The sequence below is a fragment of the Aythya marila genome, assembly GCF_965140915.1.
Source record: "Aythya marila genome assembly, chromosome: 19".
In the NCBI taxonomy this organism is placed as follows: domain Eukaryota; kingdom Metazoa; phylum Chordata; class Aves; order Anseriformes; family Anatidae; genus Aythya; species Aythya marila.
The window spans coordinates 8,058,197-8,086,000 of NC_139060.1; the positions used below are offsets into that span (position 1 = coordinate 8,058,197).

The 27,804-nt window shown below is 46.9% G+C and overlaps 3 protein-coding genes across 11 annotated transcripts in view; 2 read left to right on the forward strand and 1 right to left on the reverse strand.

The window, feature by feature from the left end:
• USP20 (ubiquitin specific peptidase 20) overlaps positions 1-15,790 on the reverse strand; it is a 34,797-nt gene extending 19,007 nt beyond the window's left edge. For 4 of the 9 annotated variants that reach the window (XR_014318799.1, XR_014318800.1, XM_082775339.1 and 1 more), the window contains exons 1-21: positions 15,603-15,790; positions 15,217-15,354; positions 14,766-14,804; positions 12,208-12,312; positions 11,790-11,843; positions 11,005-11,067; positions 10,731-10,862; positions 10,050-10,146; positions 9,819-9,888; positions 9,095-9,208; positions 7,920-7,998; positions 6,186-6,627; positions 5,135-5,272; positions 4,021-4,133; positions 3,402-3,574; positions 2,822-2,916; positions 2,229-2,262; positions 1,725-1,770; positions 1,274-1,454; positions 710-836; positions 426-595 (exon numbers count right to left, since the gene is read on the reverse strand). Coding sequence is in view for 7 of the 9 variants with exons in the window: in XM_082775339.1 (XP_082631465.1) it covers positions 426-595; positions 710-836; positions 1,274-1,454; positions 1,725-1,770; positions 2,229-2,262; positions 2,822-2,916; positions 3,402-3,574; positions 4,021-4,133; positions 5,135-5,272; positions 6,186-6,627; positions 7,920-7,998; positions 9,095-9,208; positions 9,819-9,888; positions 10,050-10,146; positions 10,731-10,862; positions 11,005-11,067; positions 11,790-11,843; positions 12,208-12,288 (2,209 nt within the window). In the remaining 2 variants the exon portion in view is untranslated. The other 5 variants (XM_082775340.1, XM_082775344.1, XM_082775342.1 and 2 more) reach the window with 5 other exon arrangements.
• Positions 15,791-15,845: 55 nt separating this feature from the next.
• LOC309885445 (splicing factor C9orf78) lies at positions 15,846-20,938 on the forward strand. Its single transcript, XM_082775355.1, has 9 exons — positions 15,846-15,962; positions 16,788-16,847; positions 17,555-17,606; positions 17,806-17,876; positions 18,047-18,124; positions 18,599-18,796; positions 19,173-19,309; positions 20,070-20,168; positions 20,617-20,938. Exons 1-9 carry the CDS (start codon positions 15,880-15,882, stop codon positions 20,706-20,708), a joined length of 870 nt encoding a protein of 289 aa, XP_082631481.1. The 5' UTR covers positions 15,846-15,879; the 3' UTR covers positions 20,709-20,938.
• An 865-nt stretch (positions 20,939-21,803) lies between these two features.
• Positions 21,804-27,455, forward strand: LOC309885701 (torsin-1A-like). Its single transcript, XM_082775930.1, has 5 exons — positions 21,804-22,092; positions 22,836-23,101; positions 25,100-25,275; positions 25,362-25,489; positions 26,120-27,455. Exons 1-5 carry the CDS (start codon positions 21,861-21,863, stop codon positions 26,368-26,370), a joined length of 1,053 nt encoding a protein of 350 aa, XP_082632056.1. The 5' UTR covers positions 21,804-21,860; the 3' UTR covers positions 26,371-27,455.
• The last annotated feature ends 349 nt before the right edge of the window (positions 27,456-27,804 follow it).

The window sequence follows — 27,804 nt, forward strand, 5'->3', positions numbered from 1 at the left end:
CACAAACACAAGGGCTCCCAAGCATGACGGATGTAAGAGAACAGTAAAACGTGGTATCAGCTCCCTTCAGCAGTGTGTGCTCCATTGTCCAAACACTGAAGAACAACCTTGCTGATAGGGTAACACAGATCAACATTGTCTCATGTGCTTTCTACAGGTTTGTTTTTAAAAACAAGTAGGGAACTGAACGCTGTTGTTTCCCAGCACTAGCCATTCCTCCGGTCCTCTGATCAGCAGGACAATGGGGTAATTTTCTCATCTCTCCCTGAGCGGGCTGGAGCTTCTGCAAATGAAGCAGATCCTACTGAAGCATGCACTGTAACAGATCTACAGCTGAAGTTTTTTTTCTGCATTTGTTAATGCACCAGGAAGCAAAAAAGCATAGCTGAAAGTTGCTTTTCCCAGGTTCAGCAGCACCGCCTTACCTCCATGAGAGCACAGAAAGGTGTGATTGGTGATGGGACCAGGCTCAGCAAAGGTGTTGAATTTGTTGAGCCATTCTCGAGAAATGTAGAACTGGAGTAAACTGTGCTCCTTCATGCTGGCAAGGGACACGACTTTCTGACGCTCTCGCACAGCCTCTTCACTGCTTTTCCTTAAGGAGGGAAAGAAAGAGAAAATGAAGCAATTCCTGAATATTAGTTTTCCACCGATATTTCTAAGTATTCTGCAGCCATGAAGAGACTGCTGCGTCTGGGGTGCTGCTCACCTGTAGAACAAGACATAGGCTTCTGCATTCTGCACCACGGTCTCATGGACTTCGGTGACATACTGGTCATCAAACTCGTACCACTGGCCATTGATCACGTTCTGACAGTAGGCTATGTAATGCCCACCTGCATCAAAAAGAAATACAACACAGCTGAGATTCAGAGTGCAGGTGGAACTCAGGCCCGGGGTAAGGTCAGCAGCACAACAGGATTAGCTGCTAGCAGAAACAGGAGAGAGAACAAAATAATAATAGTAATAATAATTCCTGTTCAGGCAGCTTTGCAGGAGCAGGGCAGTCTGTCACTGTCACCATGGTTTGCCTTCCTGGGAAAGGGCCTCTAGGCCAACCCATGGGTGAGGCCACAGCAGCTGCAGAGAATCTGTCAGAAGCTGTCGAGTTCACTTCTCAAAGGGCAGAGGCTGAGCAAGGCCGGGAAACACAGGAGCAGGCCTTACACTGCACTTGATCCCAGAAGAGGGATAGCAGAACACACTCTGCCTTGCTCATACTCGTCTCGTTCCCGTTCACCTCTGCCGTGTACTCCCAGGAAGGAGGACTTACTGCCTGCTGTGCCGTGATGGCAGATGACTGACAGCAGGTCGTAGGTGGTGATCTGGGAGACACACTCCTTGGCTAGGAAAGGTCGCAGGTCCAGCCCTTCCAAGGGGAAGGAGACGTGACTGTTGATCTTGAAGGAATACATCACCTCGTGCCGGAACCGTTTCAAGTGGATGCAGAGAATCTAAAAGGCCAAAGACAGAGAACAACAAAGTGCAGTTTTGCTGTGGGTATTCTGATCCAACAGCGTATCTCTGGGCATCTGATCTTTGCAAAGCTTTTTTTCCTTTTAGCCACAAATCCTGCTGGCTTATCAGCTTAAAATGGGAAAGTCTCTTCTGGTCTAGATACAGGATTTTGCCACCAAAACTGATACTTCAGTTCTACATCCAGCCTTACCTCCTCAAACAGTGGCTGCTGAAAGAAAAGTAAGAAACAAGGTGCTCTTACTCACCTCTGGTAGCCGGAGGACTTTGCAGTACTTTACTCCGTTCCTCAATCTGAGGGAGAGAGAAACTAGCTGTGAGAAAACTCTCAAGTAAAGGGATGCCAAAAGGCAAGGCAATTGTCTGGCTGCATCTTGCTCACTTTGAAATCCAAGACAAATGCTGACTTGCAGCAGCAACAAATTCAGGCTTTTTGCAACATCCCTCCCAAAGGAGGCACGACACGAGCGGTTTGTCACGCCTCTTCCTTCTAATGCAGTAACTCCATTGCTGCCAAGCCATGTCCCTGTCCATACCCTTCTTCCTTTCTTTCCCCCCCCTGAAGCCAGCACTTCTCCTACCTGCAGTCAGTGACTTCTCAACACTCAGTATGAGAAACTCAGTTTAAGACAAGGCAGATTTTACATGACATTCAGCAGAAGAAATGTCAAGGCAGAGGGTATAACAAAATGTTTAACCGTAGGATAAAGAAACAAATTTCCAGAGGTATAATACATGGAAAGCAGACTTACTTTTTACACCGTTCACAACTGTACATGTTGTCCCCTGTAGACAAAGAGAAGAAAGCCGTTATGCAGTTACTCAGAGCACACAACTCTGATATGAATACATTTCCATCTCATGCAGAAAGATCACATTAAGTTGATCCTGAAACTCTTCTAAGGGTGAGAAGAGATCCAAATAACTATTTCCCTTAGTAAATGTAGGCAAGAGAATGGAATCACCTAGGAGAAAAATTCACACAGAAGTGAATACAGCAAATTTTTTAAGTCCTTTAGGACTTAGGGAATGAATGGAGAAAGCAAAGAATCTGAGAAGGCAAAGGATCCGTAGCACTTAAAGACAACTAACAGCCATGTCTGCTCCATGTCTGCTCCTTGCTAAGAACAGTCTCATCCGCATTCAAAATGAACAAACAGCACCCTAGAGCATGGGAAAACTCATTTCTGCTCAGAGAAGCTGAACTGTCAAGTATTGGTAGTGTCAGATCCTAAGTGAAATACTGCAGCATGCCTTCCAGACTTAATCCGCCCCCCAAATGCATGTGAAACACGCTGCAGTTTTTCTTGTTTCTGGCTGTCAGACCCCACCGAAGCTAACTCACCTTTCAACTCATCCGCTGCAAAAAAGGCAGCAAGACAATCCTCCAGCGTCACAACAGGACCCCAAAACCAGCTAGGGATACAGGACACCACGAATCTGCAGAGGAAAGGAGATCAAGAGAAAGAGTTACACGTACAGCAGTTGGACACTTTGGCTTACAAAACCCCACGTGGACGGGCGTTCTTCTAGCTGTACATCCTAAGCTCATCACACACCCCCATGGCACAGGGAAAGCACGATTTCTCCCAGCTGATAACCCAATTCTAATTGCTCAAACTGGAAGCGATTTGGAGAACTACACTGCTAATTCATTTGCTCTGGAGGGCAAGACAGAGCTAAAGGCAGAACTGAGGGATTATCATTTGCACACGAGATCTCAAGGTGAATGACAGAAGCAGAACAGCAGCTGCTGGCTTACGTGAAAAGGCCAAAACAGACCCGTGAGGTACCACACACTGTCCTTGTCCAAGGAACGGTTACAACTGGCATTTCTGCTGTAAGCACCACTGCCTAGGGACAGCTGCCTTCCAGCCACTGCAGGGCAAACCCCAGAAGAAAGAGGTCCCACGCAGGGAACACACCTCCGGATATACTCCATGATGAAAGCAATCCAGCCTTGTGAGGCATAGTTGTCCCCACATGCCCCTGTCTTAGCTGGCACGTTTTGGTAGATGGCAGAGTGCAGCTTGGCCAGGTCCTCCTTCCCTGGGATTGGGAGTGACAGGTCCTGGAATGTCTCCACTGTTGTAGAAACCTGGAAATATCCAAGAGGAAGAGTTCTGGGTTTCCTGTGCATGTAACGGAGCTGCGACCTGACTTTCATCATCACCTTTTATCACTGCTTGGATTTTGTCTGGGCTAGAAACCTGGCCTGGCACTAAGAGCAGCTCTCTCTGTCTAATTATTGAATTGCTGTCAGCAGGAAGACTCCTGTCATGTTTGTGGCACTGGAATCTGTTTTCTGATGTGAATGTGATATTGCTAGACCAACTAAGTGACACAGATAAACAGACCACTATGGAGGCAGACAATTTCTTGGCACAGCAGGTCTCTCACACCTCCTCCACCACCCCCCTCTCAACATTTTAGCTGGCCTCCAAAATGCATCCCACAGTATTTGGCAATAGGAGCTCCGTTTCCAAAGAAGAGCTCTATGAGCTAGAAGACTGCTCTTGGACTGACAGCTACCAGGAGACTCACTCTGTCACAGGTGAGGCACTGCACCAGGCTGAGAATGGAGCCATCGAAGATGTCTGAAATCACACTGCGATAACGAAGTTCTTTCTTCTTTTTCCCAGAAGCCTGCATCTGGGCTGAAAGAGAGACAGACCACCACGTAGTAGCTCTTTCCCAGTCTCTGGTCTCATGCAGAGTCACACAGACACGCATTAACACAGGACAAGAACTGATTGATCCTGTGTGTTTTGCTCTAAGCTTTACACTTGACTTCCTGTCCCCCTCACCTGTCCATGTATTTTGTCCCTTTTTTCCCCTCTAACATTTACCAGGTGTTCACCAGGTGTCTTGTGCTGGAGAAGACTGCACAGCAGGGACTGGCCAAACACAGAGTTTTGGTTAATCACAAACCTCCTTCCCTAGGCACATAGGCATGGAGACAGAGCGCTTTTCATCAGGCCAGAACATCTGCGGCTGTGCTGACCTCAGCCAAGGGGCTGGGGCACGGTTTTGGACAGAACAGTATTATTGAACAGCTGTAGGGACGGTGGTATAAGCACATGTCATTGTGCTTGCTGGTATGCAATGCTGAGATTTTGTTCTGCAATTTGCTTGGGACAAAGAAGACAGTTGGACACAACAGAAACCAGGCTCTGAACTGTAACAATGCTCCCGCCACCAGACTGACATTTGCAGTTTAATTCTATTACTGTGAGCCCAAGACATCTAGGAGCCCAGAAGCTCTCTCTCAGTAAAACATCATCTGACACTTCCTGGACCCACGTGCTATGACGTGCAAGCCTGGCAGACAAACGTTTACACACGCTTCCCTAAAAGGACGGGGCTCGTGCCTAGGACTTCATAGCTTTATTTTTTAAACACAGCATGCAGACATAGACATGGAAATCATTTCATGCCCCAGTATGAGCATACTAGAACATCTGTTGTACCCAGAGAGTTACCTGTGGGTTTCCTGTAGTCTTTGCCTGGCATGATTTTATAAAGCACTGATATTCCAGGGGGATCAGCACTTCTTACAACTGCTAACCAAGGATCATGAAATCTTTCTTTCCTCTTTGAACCCCTCCTCCACATGCTCCCCTTTGCCTCCCAGCATACCCCGACCCCTTTGCACTACCTTTCTTGAGGACGTAGGAAGGTCCGAGCCTGGCAGGACTGGAGCGAGGAGGACTGCTAGAGAGCTTGGAGTGCATTTCGTGATGGACAGGACTGCAGGGGCGTGAGGAGCAGCGCACATAGGCATCGTTATCAGGTTCTGTTTGGGAAAAAGGGGAGGCAGAAGAGCACTGGTGAAAACCTGTTATGAAAATCAACTCTTAGAGTCAGTGTCAGCCCAGCTCTGTGTTCCAGCACAGAACCTTTCTCAGCACTCACAGTTCAGATGTTATGAATTGTCTTACTTGCATGGGTTGGCAGATACAGCTCTCAGTGCACTTATAAGAGTGCATATAGAGCTATACTGAACAGCTAATAATTATATATATAGAAAAAAAAAAACTGCTATTTTTTCTCACTTGTGACTAATTAGGTTTTACAGCTTGCTCCTGTATCCCTAATCCACATAAACAACATTGCCTTCAGTGCCAGTTGGCAGAATAAGACTCTTACATAAAGAAGTGTTGAAAGATCGGATATGTTCAGTTTGGGGTTACTCCACACCTACATCTTAACAGCTGCTCTTTTCCCTAACACACCAAAAGGCACAAACTGTGCATCACCCTCTTCTCTTGAGTCTGTAGTCCAACATTAATGAATATTTTCTTCCATGTCTTTTTTCCACAGCCAACATTTCCCCAAGCCCGCCTATCAGATAAAGCAATGTATATACATCAAAACTTGTTCTTAAGTTAGGAAAATGCACAAATGCTGCATCTGCAGGCTTGGCAGAGGCAGCTATTGCTGCCTCAGGATGTAGGCTTCGCTCAGCTCCATAAGCACTTCAGCCTGACTAAGCACCTCCCTGGCTCACTTAGGTTTTCTTACAGAAGCAAGCGTGCACTAAGGCAGAAGGACTGCCAGAGACACTGCAGAGAGTCTTGGATGTCAAATCTTTTGAAACCCACAGAAGGAACACACACATCATGTGCTGTGTGCCACTGCACTACACCACCACCCATGTAGGACAACACCACATCTCAAAAACCACCGTGCCTGGAAGAAGTTTATACCTGGTGTCCTGCATGGGCTGGCAGGACGGGGAGCTGGAAGCATCTCGGGTGAGGCTCTGCCATCCACTGGCATCATGGTAGTGTCCACATCTGCATCCTCGTCCACCTGCTCCGAGTTGCTGCGCCGATGGCCACAGGAGAACTTTCTGTCCTTCATCCTCTCCTTCTCGGAGATCCCTCTCCCTGCTTCATCCTGGATCAACAACTCTGTCTCTGCCAGGGAGCTGCTGCCCACGCTCCCTGTGGTCCGGCTTTGACCATCTCCTTCACCCCTGTCACTGCTCGAGTCACAGGAGAGGAACTCGTCTTCTGAAGGACTTCGGTCACCCTCTCGCTTGTCATCCTGGTCACTGGTATCCAAATCTCTCGTCTCTGCAACGATCGGTTCCTTCAGTTCCTCGTGGAGCTGGTCCATCAGGCAGCGCAGGAACTCCTGAGTGTCCTGAAAAGCAGCAGTATTTCCATGTTAGCATCCATCCAGAAATAGGGCAAACAAGGGGCAAAAAACAGATACAGCTCCATTCACAGCCTCTTTCAATGCTGCCCACGAGTTATCCAGCTCCGTAACACACGGAGACCCTCCTAAAGCAGGGAGTTGGAGTTGTATTTTTACCTGAACATCTTCAGCTGAAAAACACAGAGGAAAACTAGAGAGCAGCTGCAACATGCAAACCACGATCTTATTTGTCAGGGTTTTACCACTGATAAGAAGCAAGAGACCAGGAGAAAGCCGAGGAAGGCAGCAGGCCATAGAAAACAGACTCCTAACCACAAAACAATTTTCATGAACACTGATGTCTGCTTATAGGAATCCCTCTCAGAGAGGGCAGATTAAAATCTTTAATAAATAGGGAATGGAACCAGAAACCAAAGACTATACAGTCAAGGTGCAAGCTCCTAAATTTGCAATGCATGGTAAAAGAAGTGATATGTTGCCTTCAAAGGAACTGCTGAAAGCAACTTGGTATTTTGACAATTCCAGAAAGTTAATTATGATGTTTCTGTTATTTTAAAGAAGCTTGGCTTTCAGCCTGCCCTGTCTTCCTTTCAACTCTATCTCATAACAGCTAAGTTTTCCAATCCAATATACTTCACATCAAAGATAAATATAGAAATTCTTTCATTAATCATTATTTTTATCCTCTGTTTTGACTTGCTGTCAGAATCACAGTTTAGATATACTGTCTACTGTCATTTTCTTTTGTAAATTTTCAAATCAAACATAGTTTGATGTTTACATTTTATTCTAAAGAATAAACACTGGAGACCACGATAAATACTTCAAAGAAGAAGATACTATCTTTCAAATGAGATTTAGTCGGCTGTAATTCCCCAGAAAAAGAATATAGATCATCGGTATTTTTAGCTTCTCAGTACAGATTAATCCAGGTTTCTCAGCTATAATATCAATAAACAATACCCAACTTATATAGCACTTATCGATCGATCTCAAAGCCCTTTATAGAGGAGGTCACCATCATAATTTTAGAGATGATGAAGCTGACACAGGAAGATGCACTGACTTGGAACCAGCAAGCCAGAGGCAGAGCCTAGAAGAGAACCCATTCTCCTGAATCCCACCCAAGTGCTCCATCAGATCACTAATATTGACACAAGACAGGCGTGACACCTGAGCTCAAGCTCTTCTCTCTATTCACAACACCACCATTGCAGGAAGGAAAAAAAAAAAATCACCATCTTTGTAATAATGGCATGTTTGTGTTGAGGCCCCACCTGCTGTGCATAGCCTCGGAACATGGGGTTGACGAGTTTAATTCCATGAGATAGACTGCTTGGAACAACATAACTCGGGCTGTTTAAATATGGAGAAAAAAAGAAGTTAGTTTGCTTATCAGGCCTGGAGCCAGTTTGTGCAATAAGCAACAGAACAGGGTGTGGTCGCTAGTTAAAGAGGACAAAAAATAATTATGCACCTGCAAATCCTGGTCTTAGTTCCTCTATTAGCTGGGTGACATACAAATCAAGAGAAGGAAAACATCTTAGTCATTTCAGCCTATCCTTCCAGACAGAATCGTCCCCAGAGCACGTTTAATTTAAAGCTCTGTCCACACTTTGAATTGTCTCAAGTGATTCTCTCTATAGCAGGGTTTTGCAGTTAGTTACTCAGTTTCCTTCTGCAGCAGCACGTCTGTCTCAAAATCTGGGTGGGCTGGCCAGGGACCAGTAAATGAGGCAAGTCAAAACTAATACTAAATTGATATTTTTCTGCTTCAAAGTCTGCAGCCTGGTACATAAAGTTACAGTTCACTTTTGCTCTGCATCTTGCTTATCCCTTGTTAAAAACTAACCTGAAACAAACATCAGACCAGGAATCCAAACAGTATTGCATTTTTTCCCCCTCAATCAATTACAGTTGCACAGAGCAGACATTTAATTTCAGCAGAGCTGCATTATTTACCACTGTGCTTTGAACTAGTCTAAAAGGTGAGCCACTAGCAAACACTTCCCAAAAAGCCACCTGCATTTTCCACTCTCTTTGGTAAAATCTCAGTGTCAGCTCTGTACCACTTTCTCCATCCAAATCATCAGTCCCTCTGCTAATCAAGAGCAGTGCCTTCAAGTGCTGGTCAGTCCATGCAACAGACTCAGAAATAGCCAAGAGAGTTCCATTATCTTTTTATCCATTATTCCATTATCTTTTTATCCATTATTCCTTTTTAAAGTTATTAAGAATGTATTATTTTGATCACTGACAACAACATGCACCAGAACAGCATGTAGGATCTCCTAGATAAGGGGAAATCCATGCATACCTGTCTATGCAGGGTTTGACTGCCCTAGAAGGTGCCTTTATCACTGAAGATCCCACTTCTTTTTGCTGATGCTGTATTTCAGAACCAACATATACATGAAAACTGTCCAGATTAGATTAGGGAGCGACCACTCACCGTTTCTTATGCCAAACCTCAGACACCAGCTTCTGGTAACTTTTGCACAGTGCTGGTTTCTTATCTGTGCGGACCAGTCCACCACATTCCAGAAAAAACTGTGTGAGAGGTGGGCTACCAGGAAAAAACAAAGAATTCAGCACATAGAGACTTCTCTTTTGCCTCTATATAAGATCAATCAAAACTTCAATGCATGTCTTTTTAAAAACATGCGTAGGATACTGCTTTTAAATCAAGGGAAGAATTGATTTCAGATGCAGACTTAGTTTCTAACTTAAATAGAAAAAGCTGATGTGAATCTGTACCGGGTATAGAGAAGAGATCCTGAAACTAGTTTTCAGCAGGATGGCTACCGAATATTTTAGGATAGGAGTTGTTACAATGATATCATCTGGGAGAACAGAAAGAGGTGACATGCTTTCCCATGTGATAAATACATTTCTTTCACAGTGGAAAGAAGATTTACTTCCATTATTCATCTATACACAAGCCACGAGTTCACCCATTTCCTACTTTAAAACTTCTATTTTCACTCATTTTCCTACGGTAAAACTTCTGTTTTCCTAAACACTAAATTTTTCACACTCCTTTTCATATTCCTTTTTCTGCACCTAGCCTGGCTGATTTCTCTTTGCATGACTCACAAAGGACTCAGATCAGAGGTGCCACTTTTGATATTTAGTGTAGTCTAGTAAAGACTCAACTGAAAGGCCCTAATGCCTACCAGTTAGAGAGAGCCTGAAGTGCTGCATTCATGTAGCAGGAGTTCCCAAGATTTTTCATTCCAGTAAGGCCTAAAGCACAAACAAGAGAAGCATGAAACTTTCCAGAAGTGCTGCTTTCTACATTCCTTCCCAAAGGAGAGGGAATCTGGCCCTTGCTAGGGAGGCTCTGCACTCTGCTCCTATTGCAGAGTTACCCTCACAGCCCTTTCATCAACTCGATGCAGCGTTACCTCTTGGTTTCAAATCATCATCCTCGGATTCGGATTCGCCTTCATCAGCCACTGCAATTGGAACGGCCTTCAAAGGGTGAGCAGGCAATGGAGAATCCTAGATTAAAGACAGAAAAATAAGCATCAGTGAGAGTCCTACTTCAGAAGATGAGTTACGAGAGGTATCATCTTATATGTAAATCTAGCCAGCCTTTAGAAAAGCACATTTGGGAGAGAAGAACCAGTTGTGCTGTCTGTCCTTCTCAGTAATGCACACAGGAAATAGAAATGATACAATTACTGCTTCCAGTGTGCATGATGAAAGAGGCATCGGGAATACGCAGCAGTGTCACAAGTACATGCGTTTCCAGTCTGACAGCTAAAATTTTGATAGGCTATGCAATGAAAATTAAGACGTTATAGCTGCTGTCATACCTCCCAGAAACAGATGCCCCACAGAAGAGGCTAGGAAAGGTTAGAAAAAAATCAAAATGGATATTGAATTCATTTGTAAGTCGTCTTGTGGGGAGATTCTGTAAGATAAAGCTATTGGAATATGACTACAGTTTGCCACCTTCAGCGAAAGAGTTCTTATCACAACAATAGCCTGGACAACAGTGGAAATTTCTTGGCTAATTTTGCAAGGGGTAAACAAAAACCCTGTTAAGCATCCAACCCTGCCGTGCTGTGTCACAGACCCACCGGTTCAGTGAACTTCACTGGCGGTGACTGCGGGTGCGCGGCCAGCCGCTGGTCCAAGAACACCTCCTTCTCACAGGCGTAACACCAGACCCGGAAAGTGGTCAGATTCACTGTCAGGTTGTGCTTTTTGGCCTAGAAATTGAAAGATGAAATAACGATTTGACAGCTGGCTCAAACCGAAACACATGACCACCAGATTACCGTAGAAGAGGATTAGGTAATGGGAAAAATCCAATTCTCTCTGTTTTAAGGTGGGCAGCAGAGAAAAGCTCACCTGTGCGTGAAGCGTGCTGTGGTCAGCAAAGGACTCCCCACAACCAACATAAGAACAACCGAGCTGGTGAGAGAAAGAGCAAAAGTACAGTGGCACAGCAAATTAAACCCTTCACAAAACAGTCTGCAACCCCAGTCCTACCAGCAGCTGCAACTTCAGAACTGATCTTGCCATTTTCCTAGCCTTTTTCTTTTTTTCCAGGGCCCAGAATAAGACAGAAATTTGGAATTGCTGAATTTAAGAAAAGAAAACCTGCAAACCCTACATGGGTTTGCACCCGTGTAACCTCCCCATTCCAAGGCAACTGCTCCAACAAGCAGCTCATTTGCCAAATCTCCAAGCATCTGGGCATTCCAGTGTAAAAATAAACTGCCCCTGCCCACCCTCGTGCCCTTTGTCATTCCTTTCTGCCTCACTGCCCTGAGCACCTGCCCTCTCTTCTGAAGTCTCACACTTGCAGCCTCCCTTCACAGCTGCCAGCAGAGGCAGTCGATGCTGGGAATGATATTCATTCCTAGTGGGGCCATTCGGGGGGAAATCACCTATGAGAAGCAAACTGTTAAATCTGAGTGTATTTTGACAGCATTAGCTTTCAATCTAGGGAGACTTTTTCTTGGAATCCATCAAAAACAGTGCATATTTCTACCGCAAAGCCCCCTCTTGATTTTCTTTTTTCTTTTTTTTTTTTTCCTGGTCAAATACATCTTCTTTTTATATTTTTATTTAGATTTATATTGAAGAAAAGCCCCACCATATCATGCACGCGAATAGCAAGCCATTTTTACCTGAAGACAAGCCCAGAGATTTGGTCCCACAGCTCCACATGACTGGCAGGTTCCCTGCATATTCATGGTAAAAGAAGGTTTGTTTGCTTGTTTGTTTAAAGTAATCTAGTCCTTCAGGATTGGGAAACTTCTCAGTGAGACGGGCCTCCCCAGCCTGCAGCTCACAGTATTTCATTTCTTAAACCCATGCTTCCAATTAAATATACAATTTGCAGTGCCTTAGGTAGGTGAAACATCTGAGCAGGATACAGTGTCAGTGAGAACTACACCAGATGGGACTGACAGGGGCTTATTTTATGGGACATGTGCAAGGTACTCTTCTCTACAGAGACAGGCAGCATTTTCTTTGAAAAGCAAACATGCAAAAACATGCACAATAGCAAAAAGGGAAAGGACTGACAACCAGAACACCCTGTACCTTGGATTTGAGCAGCAGATCATCCCTGGTCACCTCTCCTATGGAATCCAGGTGAGGACAGATGTCTCTTGTCTCCCCCATTCTCACCTGTGGGAGGGTGTTTTCCTAGGACAGGAAAGGATAGCTCTACTCAGTCACATGTCAGAATTGCTCTCACAGGCTGCAAGAAGAGAAATTAGCTTGTTTTGTATATTGGAGGTTAAAATATTCATCTTAAAGGTTCAATGAGACCAAAACAAATCTAAATCTGGACCCACTGACATTAGCTAGCACAGTTCTGACCCCCTTTAGAGCGGCTGTGTTACGATATTGTAGGTAAGTGAGCAAGGCAATGGGGTGTGGAGGAAACACATGAACAAAGCTAATAATGTGTGTAACGTGGAATGTGTGTTCAGAAATGTAGGAGGGTGCTCAGCACGCAGGGACAGCAGCAGGAGCACAGCTGCTGGTTTGGTTTCAGGTAAGCTATCAAGCTGAGGGACGATTTGCTGTAGCTGGTAAAATCACACCACAAAATGAAAGCAGTGGTACAGTGAGCCACTGACCACCCTCATCTTAATCTCAGACTCCCAGACTGATCACGTAGCATCTCTGAACGATGCAGGGGCCTAAAGCAATAAATAAAAACTGCCCTTAATTCACACATGCCTCGCCTACATACCTTAACTGGGCTTACGTGCCATGAATACACTACTCCATTAACCTGACTAGGCTGATAAACTCCACTTTTCCCCCTAGAAAATGGGTTTTATGTTCTAGCTCAGCAGGTAGGATGGGAAAATAAATGTGGTGGTCTGAACGTAATTCCTCTTGCCAAACAAACACACAGCACGAAGAGATACAAATCTAACTAGCTTGTTTGCATGAAACTCAGATTAAAAGCAAAAGGGCGCTGCAGCCCAAGACAAGTACTTAGCATACGGTGTCTGGGGGCCTCGAGGTGCCCATACTGTGCTGATTTGTATCTAACCTTTAGTCCCTTATCACGCTACTTTATCAAATGTTAAAAATATGATGATTGTTTTAATGAAGCTGTGCAAGAGGGAATAAGACTTAAAAGATCTGTAACTGATAACCAGTCTTCAGCCTCTGAGAAGTTTAGTATTTAATATAGGTTTTTAACAAGTCACAAAGCTCTCAAAGACTGTACGAAATGTAACACCCTGTTCCACCCATCTCATGCATCCAAGCGCTGCAAGCACAGAGGATTTCAGAGCTGCATGCTTCCGAGCACAATAAACACTTTCATGGTGGTCCACGGGCACATTAAAGACTTGAAACATGTCTCAGAAACGTGCAGCTACAAAAAGAAGATAAAAAGGGTTTGTGTTTCTTAAGCATAGAGCAAGGAACCTCACTTGTGACTGTTTAAAAAAAAAAAAAGATAAGTAATATTAAGAACACAACCCAGGATCCAAAATATTGCTGTTGGCTGGACACAAAGCAGACATGAAAAGCTTACATCATTACCAAAAAAACTAAAAATTTGGATGAACTTAAAGTTAACAATGGTTGCTACTCTGTGTTCTTTTCACATTTTGAGGACATTTGAAAGAATTTCCAGTGCTACTTGGTCTGAATCACTAACAGTACAGAGAAAAAAAAAAAAAGAGAGGTAAACAAATAAGCCATTTCAGCATCCTGGGAGCTGAAAAGCTTGCCTAGCACCTTGCCTTGGCAGAAGACAAACCCCAAGGATAATTTTGTAACAGTGTTTTTGCAACACTCTTTGGAACTGAATTGGAAGAGCAAAGCAAAACTGGAGGGGGAAGGAATCATATTGACATCCTACAAACAGCTGTGGTTGGAACCAGGATCACAGCAACCTGTGAAGAGATGCTTAACAAACAACCGAGTAACGTCAGGCAGCTTCACAGACAGGCAGAGCAGTGCCTCGTAACAGACACTGATTTAACAGACAAGTGACAAGACCGCTGTATCCGTGGCTAACACAGAAAACTGGGACGCTTTCAGACTCAGAGATCCTTCTACAAAACCGACTCCTTTTAGTATCAGTGCCATTTTTGCTATTTCGCCTTCCCTGGTTTCTTATCCCTTTCCCAAAAGAGGTTTCCCAGAAAACCAAATTAACAAAATATTGCTTTAAAACGAACTCCAGACCCCCTAATCTCTAGCAGTTTAAGCTAACTGGAGACTGCTTTTGGAACTCACTACGTTAAGCACAGTCTTGTGGATGGTTTTACTGCATTCCACGGGACCACCCCTCCATTCCAAATTAAAACCGTGCCTTTCAGCTTTCCAGCACCAGGATGCCGAGCTTCCCACCTACACTTTCCTTTCCTTTCCTAAATAAAAGAGCAAAATCATCATTTTCTCCTCTCAGCCCTGACCAAACGCATCAGAAAGGTTTGAGCTGTGGCTGTTCAGACGAAAGTACTAAATCCCTGCCTCCCCACAGCTCTGCCCCAAGAGCTTTACCTGGCACAAAGAGCTCTCAAACGCTGCTCAGGAAACTAGGAATTTAATAACAAAAGCACTGCCAGAAAGCTTAGCTTTGCTTGTCAGAACGTATTGAGCACAATAGGAAAAAAAGTTACCTTAAAACAAGTCCTCCAGCCTGTCTCTCTCAAGAAGCGCTGGGGAAGAACAGGACGTGAACATGTCAGAACAATTCCACGGCAACTGCAACCTACTTTCGCTCGCTTCAGTCGCTGCCAAAATCAGCGGCTGTGCCTGCACGGCGACACGTTTCTCTTGTTATTTTCATTTCAAAACAACTGCTCGGTCTGCTACCGGAACGAAAGCCGGTTTTCAACAGTTCAGATTCAGAGCGCGCAGATTCGGAGAGGGAACGAATAAAAAAATAAATAAATAAACAAATAAAACCAAGCCTGGCACAAACCAAACCAAGCCCCGGCACTGCTTTCACGAAGGCGATCACCAGATCTGCTCGCTCATCCCGCACAACCCACCGCCACGACAGGAATTACGAAGGGAATTAATGACTTACCGAAGGGAATTAATGACTTACCGACGGGAATGACTTACCCAACCGCTCTCTGGACGAGAAAGAGCCAGAATCCAGGGGCTCCTCAGCACGACGCGGGCTCGGCTCTCCTCACGGGCACGTCTCCACCGAGCCTTAGCCCTGGGGGGTCAGCACGGCGCGGAGATTTGGGGACCTGGCTGAAAACAAATATTAAACACTGAGGGTCTGGGGATCGCCCTAGATATATAAACATCCTCACAGCGGCTGGGGCTCGCCCCTCTTTTACCAGAGGCTCCCCGAGGGGCTCTGCAGGCCCCTCCCGAGGCTTCCTCAGCCCAGCCCCGAGCCCCCGGGCCCCGCTGCTGAGGCCCACGGGCGCCGTTGCGGCCTCTGCGCCTCGGGAGCGGGGCCGAGGGCCGGGACCCAGCCTCCGCCTCCCGCTCACCTGCTCGCGGCCCAACCTCTGGGGATCCCTGAAGGACCCCCGGGGGATCTCCGCGGCCGCAGCCCCCGCCCCGCCGCCGGGAAGGGAGCGGGAGGGCGGCGGGGGGAACGTTTGAGGCGGGGGGGGAACCAAAGGAGCGGGGCCGCGGGGCGCGGCCGGAGCGGAGGGAGCGGGGCACGCCCCTCGTTTTGCCAGGCCGAAGCCCTGGCGGAAGGGGCGGTGTCGGCGCGGTGGAGTGACGTCATCACCCCGCGACGGAGGGGACGGGCGGGGCGGCATGGCGGCCGCCAGGATGTTCAGGAAGCGCCGGGAGGAACCCGAGGAGGATGAGGAGGACGAGGAGCTGGCCAGGGAGGTCAGGTGAGAGCACGGGGGCCGCGGGGGAGGTAGGCCAAGGCCGCTGCTTGGGCCTGCCGCGCCGCCGTGATGTCATGTCGCGGCATATCGCGTTATATCGCGTCGTGTCGCGGCGTCACGTCGCGCTGCCGTGCCGCAGCGTGACGTCATACCGCCGCGCCACGCCGCTGTGTCGCGTCACGGCATCGCTGCGCGGCGTCACGCTGCCTCATGTCACGTCGTGCTGCGTCATATCGCGTGCTATCGCGTCATATCGCGGCCTTCCCCGCCGCTTCCCTGCGCTTTCACCCCGCGGAACCCTGCGGGCGGGGTTTCCTGAGGCGCTGATATCTCCGTGAGCTCTCGGCCCCAGAGCTGCCCCTGGTTTTGCCCAAAACGAGCGTTTTGTCGCATCCCTGTGACAGAAGCGGCTGCGTCGTTCTGTGAGCTCACTGGGTGGCTGCAGGAGTAAATGAGCCCCGCGTTAGCTCCTTGTGTCCCTCTGCCTTACTGCTACGGAGGTTTTCGTTGTCTGGAGGTCTCAACAAACCAAATCCAGGGGCAGGGATGCCCGGCTCGTGTTTTCCATATTGGCTCCTTGAAGCCTTGCGGGGTCTGGGTGTTTTGCTCTTCATCTGAGGGCAGATATGTTGGAGGGGCAGCCCAGCTGATGCCACGTGTTTCTTCTGATCTCTTTAATAAAACTTTTAATAAGGTAAAATAGAAAATGTCTACTTAATGTGTAACCGTAAAAGTAGGCGGGCACTAATACGTAAATGCATGAAACCAAACCAAGTGAAATAACTAAAACCAAAGCATCAGGTACCAAGTCCAACGTTTTTTCTTCAGGTTAAAACTCGAGGAAGCCAAAGAAGTGCAGAGCCTCAGGAAGCGACCCAATGGGGTGAGGTAAGGGCTGCAGCACCGGGGGGGTGAGGATGTGCTCTGTCTGGTGCTGTAGGGAGCAGTGAATTTCTCCATTGCTCTGTGCCTCCTTTCCATAGGAAGCTGCTTGTCCAGCAGTGCCAAAAGGATGTTATTGATAGAGAGGTTTATACGTTAAAACCTGAGGATGGAAAAGAGGGTGAGTCAGTTACAGGCACGCAGTTCAGTATCAGTTTACAGTGGGCAAAGTCTGTTCTGTGTCCATAAAAAAAAAAAAATATTAAAAATATTTAAATCCCAATTTTAATCTTTTTTATGATGAAATGCGTTTAATCAGGTTACATCTGTCCCGTACACATAGCAGAATGGTAGGTGTAACTTGGGCCCCTTCTCATCTGCATCCTAATTTCCCTCTTTCCTCTCTTACCTACCGTCACTGGTTAGCTGGTGAGCTATTTGAAAAGTGCCCCAGCAGTGAGCTGTGTTCCTTGTTTTGGTGACTAAAATCTAAATTAGTAAGGCACTAAAATCTCTCTGCATTATCTTCTCGTCTCCCTAAAACTTGATAGGTCCTCTGCCCATGTGAAGGGATTAAGAGGATTGAGAACTCAGCACAAGTGAAATGTTTGAGATCGCGTGTTAGATTTGGTGAGGGGTGAACAAAGGTGGTGCTGTTGGCAATATGTTTAATTCTACTGATTTTTAATTTTTTACTTTATCTGCCTGATTAGCGCTGTAGCTCTGCTTGTGGGAGAGAAGCTGCAAGAAGAAGCGACGCTTGTGGTAAGTTCTCGATGCTTTCAGCACCTCGCTGCTAAGCTGTAACGATGAGAGATCAGCGGTGTGGTGCAGTGGGTCAGTCTGGCCTGGAATAGGGCTGATGTCACAGCTCAGTGGTTTTCTTTGTTTTCATTCAGATTTTGAAAACTAGCATTAAGCTGAAGGGAAGCTTCAGGGTTTCTCATTTTTTCTTAAATTCCAGGATGACCCATTTAAGATAAAATCTGGGGGGATGGTGGACATGAAGAAACTGAAAGAACGAGGCAAGGACAGGTGGGTGCGTGTGAGCTCTGAAGACCTTTCCCTGGACTTGGTATTAAGACACAGCAATAAACTGAGCAGATGCTGAAGAATTTAATATAATTCAGTTTGGCTAGCTCCTGTTTTGTTAACCTGTCAAATCAGTTAAAACAAACAACTGCAGTGCTGTGGTTTCCATTTAGGATTAATGAAGAGGAAGATCTCAACTTGGGAACCTCCTTCTCGGCTGAGACCAACAGGCGAGATGAAGATGCTGACATGTAAGTTGAGCTGCACTGTGCGACTGGGATGTTGAATTCTGGGTTGGCTGTCCTCTCTCAGTTGTTGTGGCTGTTTGTTTTCCTATCTTCAGTACTGCGTGTTCCCAAAACATCCTCCTGATTCTCACAGAAACCTTTGCTTGCTCTTTCACCTTTTGGCTGCCAGACTTAAGGCGGCATTTTGGGCAAAGCTGGGAGGTGCCAATCAGCCGGGCAATGTGGCATTAAACACCAGCAGCCGCCTTCCCTGCTGGTTGTGAAAGAGCTTGGAGGATCTGGTCATTTCTTGGACAGAGTTGAAAATACCTTGTTTCATGTGGTTGATGTTAGCTGAGTGCTTTTGGAAACATTTTTCATTCCTCCCTCCCAGCCACTGAGCGCTCACAGAGTGCTCGCAGCTGTGCGCAGCAGCGTTGGAACAGAGTACAGAAAGCAGAGCTAAATACCACGTGTCCCTTGTGTGCTGCACTTTAGGATGAAGTACATTGAGACAGAGCTGAAGAAGAGGAAAGGAATTGTGGAGAATGAGGAGCAGAAGGTGAAGCTTAAGAATGCTGAGGACTCTCTGTATGAGCTGCCAGAGAACATCCGTGTCTCCTCTGCCAAGAAGACTGAAGAGATGCTGTCCAACCAGATGCTAAGCGGCATCCCTGAAGTGGATCTGGGAATCGAGTACGTTGTTCACAGAGCTGGTAGTCGTGGCCTGAAGTGGCGGGGGAGCACTGCGACTAGAGGCTTTTGACTGGCAGAGCAGTGGTGTGGTTGGATTATACAGCTCCCACCGCGCTCTGTGATGGGGTTCAGCCTTGGTCTGGATTAGTGAGGTGTTCAGCAGATGTGAGCTTAACCTTGTGCCTTGGAAGCAAAGCATCTAAGCACCAAAGTTTCTATAGCGCTGCTTCCTCCCTCAAAAAGCATATCAAATACAATAGCAACGCTATTACTACACCCAAATCCTTCTGCTTAGGATAATTCCTTTGCCTGTTACCCTTCTTAAATATGATTTTGTTGTTGTTGTTTTTAAATATGATTTTTTTTTTCCTTCTAGTGCAAAAATTAAAAACATTATCTCAACTGAAGAGGCAAAGGCCAAGCTGCTGGCAGAGCAGCAGAACAAAAAGAAAGACAGCGAAACTTCCTTTGTTCCTACGAACATGGCTGTGAACTATGTCCAGCACAACAGATGTAAGTCTCCTGGAGCTCTCCTGACCCAGGTGTGACCTGCTCCTTTCTGCTTTCTTTCTGCTAAAGAAAATCGGTCAGCTGGGGTGGAGTCTGGTTCAGGAGAAATTAGTTCATGGATCAGCACAAGCAGCTGTCTGATTCCTTTCTCTGGGATGCTCGTATAGACCCCATGTGGCTTGGCCTGTTTTTCCCATCCATCAGCAAGGAGGGGGACGTATTACTGACGGCCTAACTTTCTGCTCTTGAACTCCCAGCTGACAGTGCCTCATAAATTTCCAGACTTTTTCTTTAAGTTGTTCCGTGAACGTGTGCTGTAAATGCCTGCCTTGTCTGTGATTATAAATGATGGGTTATAATTTAGAGAATCAATTTTCCGGGCTGCCAAAGCACACAGGTGGTCAAGCATACATAGATCTTACTAGACAGGAGATGGGAATTAATTTCCGGGAGAGACGCTCATACTGCAGCCATCTGGAGGAAAGGCAGCCTTCTACTGTGTCTAACCACGCCTACAGAGGTGATTTGGAGTCAGATTTGTGTGTTCCAAAGGAAATGAAGAATCTTTGGACCACTTCTGATGAAACAGTGCTACTGAAATTTGCTGTATCCCATCTTGCATGCATTGATTATCCATATAAGCCAATTACAGGAATGCTTGTTCTGTTCTTTCTGCTAAAGATCAGTTGTAACAAATAGAAATACGTCTGTCTAAATAACACGCCTCTGAAATGTTCCTTATCTGATGTTTTCCCTCCTTTAGTTTATCACGAGGAGCTAAATGCACCAGTGAGAAGAAATAAAGAAGAGCCAAAGCCCCGTCCTCTGAGAGTGGGGGATACAGAGAGGCCAGAACCTGAGCGTAAGTTCCGAACTTGAAATGTCGTAAGAGGAAGATGCTGAAATGTAACAGAGAACCGATCTAGCTGCTCTTGCTTTCTCTTCTGTGGGTGCCCTGAGTTAGTGGGGAAGTGAAGCAATCTGTATTTGAAGTCCATAGGGGGCAGTTACACTTGTACCCATGGCAGGTCACACAGGATGGAGGATGTTTTAGGGATTCCTGAAGGTGGAGTAGCAAAGGTCAGAACCGAAACACATTGGCCAAGCTGATGGGCAAGGGTTTGCTGAAAGCTGGGATGACAAAGGGCACTAGATTAAGGAGCACGGGTTACTAAAGGAATACCTTTTCTCATGGCAAGGGGCTGTAGTTCTGTGGAGTTCGTAAGGAAAGTGGTAGAATTAAAACTTCTTTCTGTTGCGTATGTGAAAGGACAGGAAATGTTATTTATTTCCTTCTCTGTTGTTTGAAGGGTCTCCTCCAAATCGCAAACGTCCACCCAATGAAAAAGCAACCGACGATTATCACTATGAGAAATTCAAGAAGATGAACAGGCGATACTAATGAACGTGGACTGAAGTCTTTGCAGAAGTTCTTGTTTTCTACAAATAAAGAATTCTGTGTCAGTGTCCTGAAACGGAGGTGGAGAGTCACTGCCTTCGCGTGCTGGTGTTAACTACAAACCTTTTCTTGTGATCTTGTAGTGAATCAGTTTGCAGGTGGTTGTGAACTCTGGTTGGTAAAATTGTGTATATAATTTATTTTCAGTTATAAAACTTCTTTTATAAAAATGTGAGCTTTCGTCTTTTTTTAGTGGGAAAACACATTTTCTTTTACAGATTCTTACACCTTAAACAGTATGGAAAACATAGATAGTTTAAACGCAGCAGTGCTGTTTGCCTTGTGAATTTGAAGGGAAGGTTTAAAGCCATCTTGGGGAGGATGCAACTTTGTAAAACACTTCTTCTGTGTTCCCAAGGGCCCTCGCTGCATGTAGTGCAGTGCAGAGCAGTGAGCTCGGTGCTCCTGGAGGAGCCCAGTGCTGTCGTGTCACAGTGTGAGGAGTGACAGCAGGCACCCAGCATGGGGATTATGGGCTTTGTACTGTGTGTGGCCTTTTGTATTTTTCTGCCTGTAGGCCTTGGCAGCAGCTCACTGACTGCTGTGTGTCTGTACCTGGGGAGCCTGAGGAACATCTCGTTTCAGCTCCCTGGGCACCTGGGGGTGAGGCCCTGCAGCCTGCCAGCCGGGAAATGCCCTGTGGGCGAGCCTGAAGGCAAAACTTTGAATTTAAAAGCAATAAAAGTGTTTTGAAACTGTGGTAAACGAACATTTTTTTTTCCTTCTGGGCTGGGCACAGCTGCCTTTACAGCTGATGATGCTCCTCTGCAGGGCCGGGGGTAACCCCAATTGCTCCTTTAGCCAGAAATAGGGGGTGAAAAAAAAAAAAAAAAACACAAAACAAAACGTCCAGGCTGGCTGACTGCGGTCTTTGTCCCATCCTTAATGAGCATCCCTTAATTACAGCACCCTCCCAACATGGCCGCCGCCACACCCAAGATGGCCGCCGCCACCCTCGAAGCGCCATCTGCCCCTCCCAAGATGGCCGCCGCCCCGCCCGCCAGCTCCGCCTCTGCCCGGTCCCAAGATGGCGGCGGCGGAAGCGGCGCGGCGGGGCTGGAGCGTTGGCGGGGAGGCGGCGGGGCCGTGAGGGCCATGACGGGGCGGCGGGGCGGCCCGCGGGCGGCCCCGGGGCTGGCGCTGGTCCTGCTGCTCCTGCTGCTGCCGCCGCTGCCCGGGCCCGTGGGCGCTGTGGAGCCCATCAGCCTGGGGCTGGCCCTCGCCGGTGCCGCCGCCTCGGCGCTCACCGGCTTCATCTCGTACCCGCGGCTCTACTGCTACTTCAGGGAGTGCTGCCTGCAGCGCCACGACCCGCGGGCCGCCGCCGGTACCGGGCGGGGAGGGGATGAGGGGATGGTGGGGACTCGTCCTGTGGTGGCTGCGGGAGGACTGGGGGGGGTCCCGGGGGTCCTGGGGGATGGGGACGGGGAGTTGGGGTCCTGGGGGAACGGGGAAGGGGGCCCCAAAGTATGGGGAAGGGGGGGGCAGGAAATTTGGGGATGGGGGAACGGGGAGTTGGGGTCCCGGGGATGAGGAAGGGAAACTGGGGGTGTTGGGGCTTCTGAGGGCAGGGGGCTGGGTCCTAGGGGGGTGGGGAGGGGGATTAGGGGATCTGGGGGCTAGGGGGTGTCGAGGGATGGGGAAGGGGGATAGGGGAAAGGGGTGAGGAATTGGGCTCTGGGGGATGGGGTCTTGAAGGGATGGGGAAGGGGATGGGAGGTGGGGGATAGGGAAGGGGGATGGGGAATTGGGGTCCTGGGGGATGAGGAAGGGAACCTGAGGATAGGGGGTCCTGGGGCTCTGCAGGATGGGGAATTGGGTCCTGGGGGGACAGGGAAAGGGGACCCCAAAGGACCCCAAGGAACAGGGAAGGGGGCCCTGGAGCATGGGGAATTTGAGGATAGGGAAGGGGGACGGGGAATTAGGGCCTGGAGGACAGGGAGGGGACGGCGGGTTGACTCCAGCTCGGCCAGCCCTTTGATCCCGTGGCTCCCGTGAGGCCGGGGAAGGGCCGGGAGCCGCGGGCGGTTCCTCCCGTCTCGCCTCTGACCTCGTCGTCCTGCTCCCCAGCCCTGCAGGAGAACCTGGACAGAAAGCTCTTCGGGCAGCACCTGGTGAGCAAGGTGATCGTGAAGGCCGTGAAGGGCTTCCTCAACAACGAGAATGCCAAAAAGCCTCTTGCCCTCTCCTTGCACGGCTGGACTGGAACAGGCAAAAACTTTGTCAGTAAGATAATCGCTGAAAGCATTTATAAAAACGGTCTGAAGAGTAAATATGTCCATCAGTTTGTGGCTACTTTGCATTTCCCTCATGCTCAGGACATCAACACCTACAAGGTAAGGCAGAACTCGCGGCAGGGGGCAGCAGTCACTGCTGCGTTCAGTTGTGAACGTTACAGCCTCGTGGTGCTATAATTATTAACCTTTATGATTTGAGACACATGGCTGAGTTTTTCATAAGAAGAGGAACGTTCCTTGTGCCTAACAGCTGGCAGTGGGGGGTATTTGCACCTCCTGTACCCAACCTAAGGCATTTTGGGCTGCGCCACCCCACGGGCTCTGCCAGCACTGACTGCACACCCAAGCCCAAATGCTTTTTCACTACAATCGTGGTTAATAAAGCTGCTGTATGAGCTGTCTAAAATTGTATTCTCATTATTATATGTTTGGACTTCCTATGTTCTCTGACATCAGCATTGCAACTAAAAACCTAGGTGCTCTTTTATGCTGTAAAATGTACCCAATGGCAGTTTTGGAATCTTCTGCATAGAATTGGTTAAATCCTAACATACAGCAGGACGGGTTTTCCCATGAAAGTAAAGACTTTTTTTGCATGTGTTTTGAGCCCCTCTTTAGGGAAGAACAACATGGTTAATTTTTATCGTTCTACACTTTACTTAGAAATGTGTGTGACTTAAAGCTAACAGTCAATGGGCAGGTTTCCATGGTTAGATGATTTGCTGAGGGGCACTGAGAAAGACAAGGAATAGTTTGTGGCACTGGAGAGCTGTCTGGTGGCCGCCAGGCACGTTAGGTACTGTGGAAAGCTGAAGCTTGCTGTCTGAGGCACGTGTGTAACTTCCTGCTTCTTGTACTGAGCAAGTTGTTTAGTTTTGCTATGCTACCATCTCCCAGCTGTAAAACAAAATAACAGAATGCTGTGTTGCCAGAAGGGTGTAGGTAAATTTAGTTGGAATCATTCCCAGGGTTTGGGAAGCATCAGTGCAGCGTTGTAGGCAGGTGGATATCGTGGGGCAGTATTTCAGATGCATGTTTTCTGTTGTGTTTTTTGTTGTTGTTGTTGTTGTTTTAACCGTGTTAACAGCAGAGTTTGAATGAGTAGGGCTGTGTTTTCTAGTACCGGATGTTTATAATCCATTTGTGAATGTCGAAAATAGGAATAGCTCTACAAGCCTACTTTCTAAATGGCAGAAGTGTTTCCTCTTTTACAGCTTGCTTTTATCCTCCTTGCAGCTGAGCTGATCTAAAATAAAACAGACCCTTTTCTGCTTTTCTTTTGAGATGAACGCACTGCTTGGTAAAGTTGCTGCCCGTGGCAGTAGGAGGAACAATCACTCCTTGTCCACAATATATCCAATGCCACCTTCCTTTGCTGCCTGGTTGTGCAGCGAATCTCAAAAAATGATGAATCATTGGAAACGGTCAGAGCGGTTACTTCTCATTCATTTGCCAGCAGATCAACCCATTTTTTTCTGATTTACTTTGTTATTTATCTTAAATGTCACACGAGAGGAAGATGTAACCATTAAGTGAGAGAATCTTTACAGTAAAGCATCAGCCTGTCTGAGCAATGCTGTGGTTTAAGAAGGGCCCATAATTGTCTTCATTTAACTTCAGAATGATTAAGGGCTGAGAACTGAATTCTGTTTCTACTTGTGCTGGTGACTACAGGTGGCATTTCTTGGTGGTGCTGTTCACGTAGTAAATATAACACTGTTTGTAGTTTTGACCAAAGTGCTGCCAAAAGTAATCAGCTCACTTGACAGGGCTTTGCTTTGTGTTGCTGTTCCTTGGTGGTACCTGTCCTTTGTCCTGATGACAGGCTTTCATTTTTGATACATTTTCAGGAACATCTGTTGAGGAGATTTCCTGCTTGTTCAGTCTTGTCTCTTGGTGTCTTCAAAATTTCCCAGCACTAGCATGACATTTGGTTTTATAAGTTTTATTTACAGCTTTCAGCCATGTTTTAGCCAAGAAGCCAAAGCTATTGAAGTGACACAATTGAAAAGAATACAAAACCCAATGGGCACCAGTCCTGTTTTCTGTCTTTTCAACGCAAATTCTCTCAGCTGCTTCTGTTTTCATGCCACTCAGGACCAGTTGCAATCATGGATTCGGGGAAACGTGAGCATCTGTCCCCGATCAATCTTCATATTTGATGAAATGGATAAAATGCACGCAGGACTCATCGACTCCATCAAGCCATTCCTGGACTATTACGAGCTCCTGGATGGAGTGTCATACCGGAAAGCCATCTTCATATTCCTCAGGTAGGAGGTGACACCTCAGGCTTGATGTCCTGTGCGCTTGGTGCCTTTTAAAACTACCTTCGGGTACAACCTTTGTTTTCTCTTAGCAATGCTGGTGCTGAAAAGATAACGGAGCTGGCGCTAGATTTCTGGAGAAACGGGAGGACGAGGGAAGACATAGAGCTCACAGACATACAGAACTCACTGTCCGTGTCTGTCTTCAACAACAAAAATAGTGAGTGAAACTGTGATCGTTTTGGAGGTGCTGAAAGCCCCACAAAAGCGATGGTCTCGTTTAGTGTACGAGCTGTACTCTGACTGCTGTGGGTTTCTGCTTGGTGTTACCTCTGGGGTTTGGCTACTGAGGAGCCACAGAGCAGTCTGGGGGCCTGTGGGACAGCTCCTGTGAGGAAATAGAGGTTAGGAGCTCTGCGTGCACCTTGGTTGGCTCACATACATGGGAGGAAGTCTGTGCTCTGCATTTATTGACATGCCCATGGGCTAAGGGGAAAGCAAAAATAAAAGAAATCTAAGGCTGGATGAAGGCTCTGGGGAAAAAAAAAATAAATCAGCTCTTCCAGAGCAGATTGTCTTGCTCTTAACAGAAAATTTGCTCTTCTCTGCGTGAAAAAGGTGAGGGTGTGAGACCAGTGTCTGGGGAGCAAATGTGTTTGTTGGAAAGAGATCCAACAGGCCGTGCACATCTGTGTGTGTAAGATCATACAAAAAGCACCATGAGAATGAACCGACTTGTGTGTTACAGGGCTCTAAAAATACAGATGAATGCTTACTGGTTGGTAGCAGAGGGCTGTGATCTCGCTGTGTTTAACCAGAGGAAACAAGGCCCTTGTCTTTCCCTTTGTAGGTGGATTTTGGCACAGCACCTTGATTGACAAAAACCTCATTGACTACTTTGTTCCCTTCCTGCCTCTGGAATACAAACATGTGAAAATGTGTGTCAGGGTTGAGATCCAATCACGTGGCTACACTGTGGATGAAGACATTTTAACCAGGATAGCAGACGAGATGACCTACTTCCCCCGAGAGGAGAGAATTTACTCGGATAAAGGCTGTAAAACTGTGGATGCGAAGCTGGATTATTACTATGACTTCTAAGGCTTTATTGCTGCGAATTTAACTTAATCACAAAATGAAGAGCCTGGGACATTTCATTTTTAAGCACTTTGTAAAGAAAGGACCGTTGTTTTAAACTGGTGTGTAAATAAGTGGCAGTGCCTCTGCGTTTTTATTGTCACGGCTCCCAGGTACGTCGTGTTGTGCCATCAAGGTAAGGAAGAGCTGCTCTGTGAACATGGGGACTCTTTGATCGTGCCCAAGACTCCTCTCAAATCGTGTATCGATCGCCGGAACCGTTCGGCGGGCTGCTGGCACATAGATTGGGACTAAGATTATGACCTGATTTTGATTGGGTTTTGGTTTGATGTGGATGGTCTCTAGGAAAGATTGAGAATCGTGATCAAAGTCCCTGCTTGTGAAAGCCAGCACTGGGCTTGTGTGGGTGAATTCCTGTAACAGCATTAAAAGCAGACGTGTATTTTCTCCCCAAGTAGCTTGGCCACAGTAAAGATAAGGGAACATTCTGTAATTAAAAAATACGTATGTTCTTTCCAATGCAGTGCAGTAACGATGTCTGTCTCAGAACAGTGCTATAAATTGGCTTCCTTTGAGTCAAAGTTAGTGTGAAACTCTTTGGTGTGAATACTGTTCAGTGGGAAGACTTAGTATGAAGTAGAAAGAGGAAATAAGTGAAAAATCTTTGTATACTGTAGTTGGTTCCAGTTTTTGGTTATTTTTTTAATGGATAAAGTTGCCCACAGTGCTCTGCCCTAAGAGTGATCCTCCTGGGAGAGAAGCCTGCTGTGCGAGTGCTGGGTCAGCTTCATGGGAAGGCTGTAACGTAATGGGAAACGTGTACAGGTTAAATTTTACACCAAGGAACTGGAAAAGAGGTTTCTCCTCTTCACCCCCCTGTAGAATTCAGAAACCAAATTGCAGGGTTCTGCCTTTCCTGTTCTCACAACCCTGCATGCCTTGGAGGTAAGGATGAAGAGCAATACAAATGCGTTTGTGACCAATGTGAAAGCTCTCAGCTGAAGTGACTGCAGAGTGCCCGACTTCCTTCTAAATGCAGAGGCTTTTTTCATTCCAGTTTCTATTACAAATAAACTTTCCTCATCAGAAACATATTTCATAGCTACCTTCTGGTGTTTTTGCGTTGAGTGACCTGATGCTTTCTGAAGCGTTCTGCAGTGCTTGAGTGCAGGTATTTCCCTTTCTGACTACAAAGGGAATGGGTGCAGGGAGCTGTGCTTCTTTTTTCTGCTGCCTGGTGAAAGGAAATCAAGTGGACTTTGTACTGGAAACTAGATCGTTAATACTGGCTGCGCTCAGATGCTTTTTGCAGAGGGCTTTCTAGCTACAGATGTGCTAAATGCTGTTGTAAGGATGAACTTGTCTTCTAGAAACTAGGTAAAACCCCACTTCTCATCCTCCCACCATGGTGCCACTGCCTACCTACCTGTGATCGAG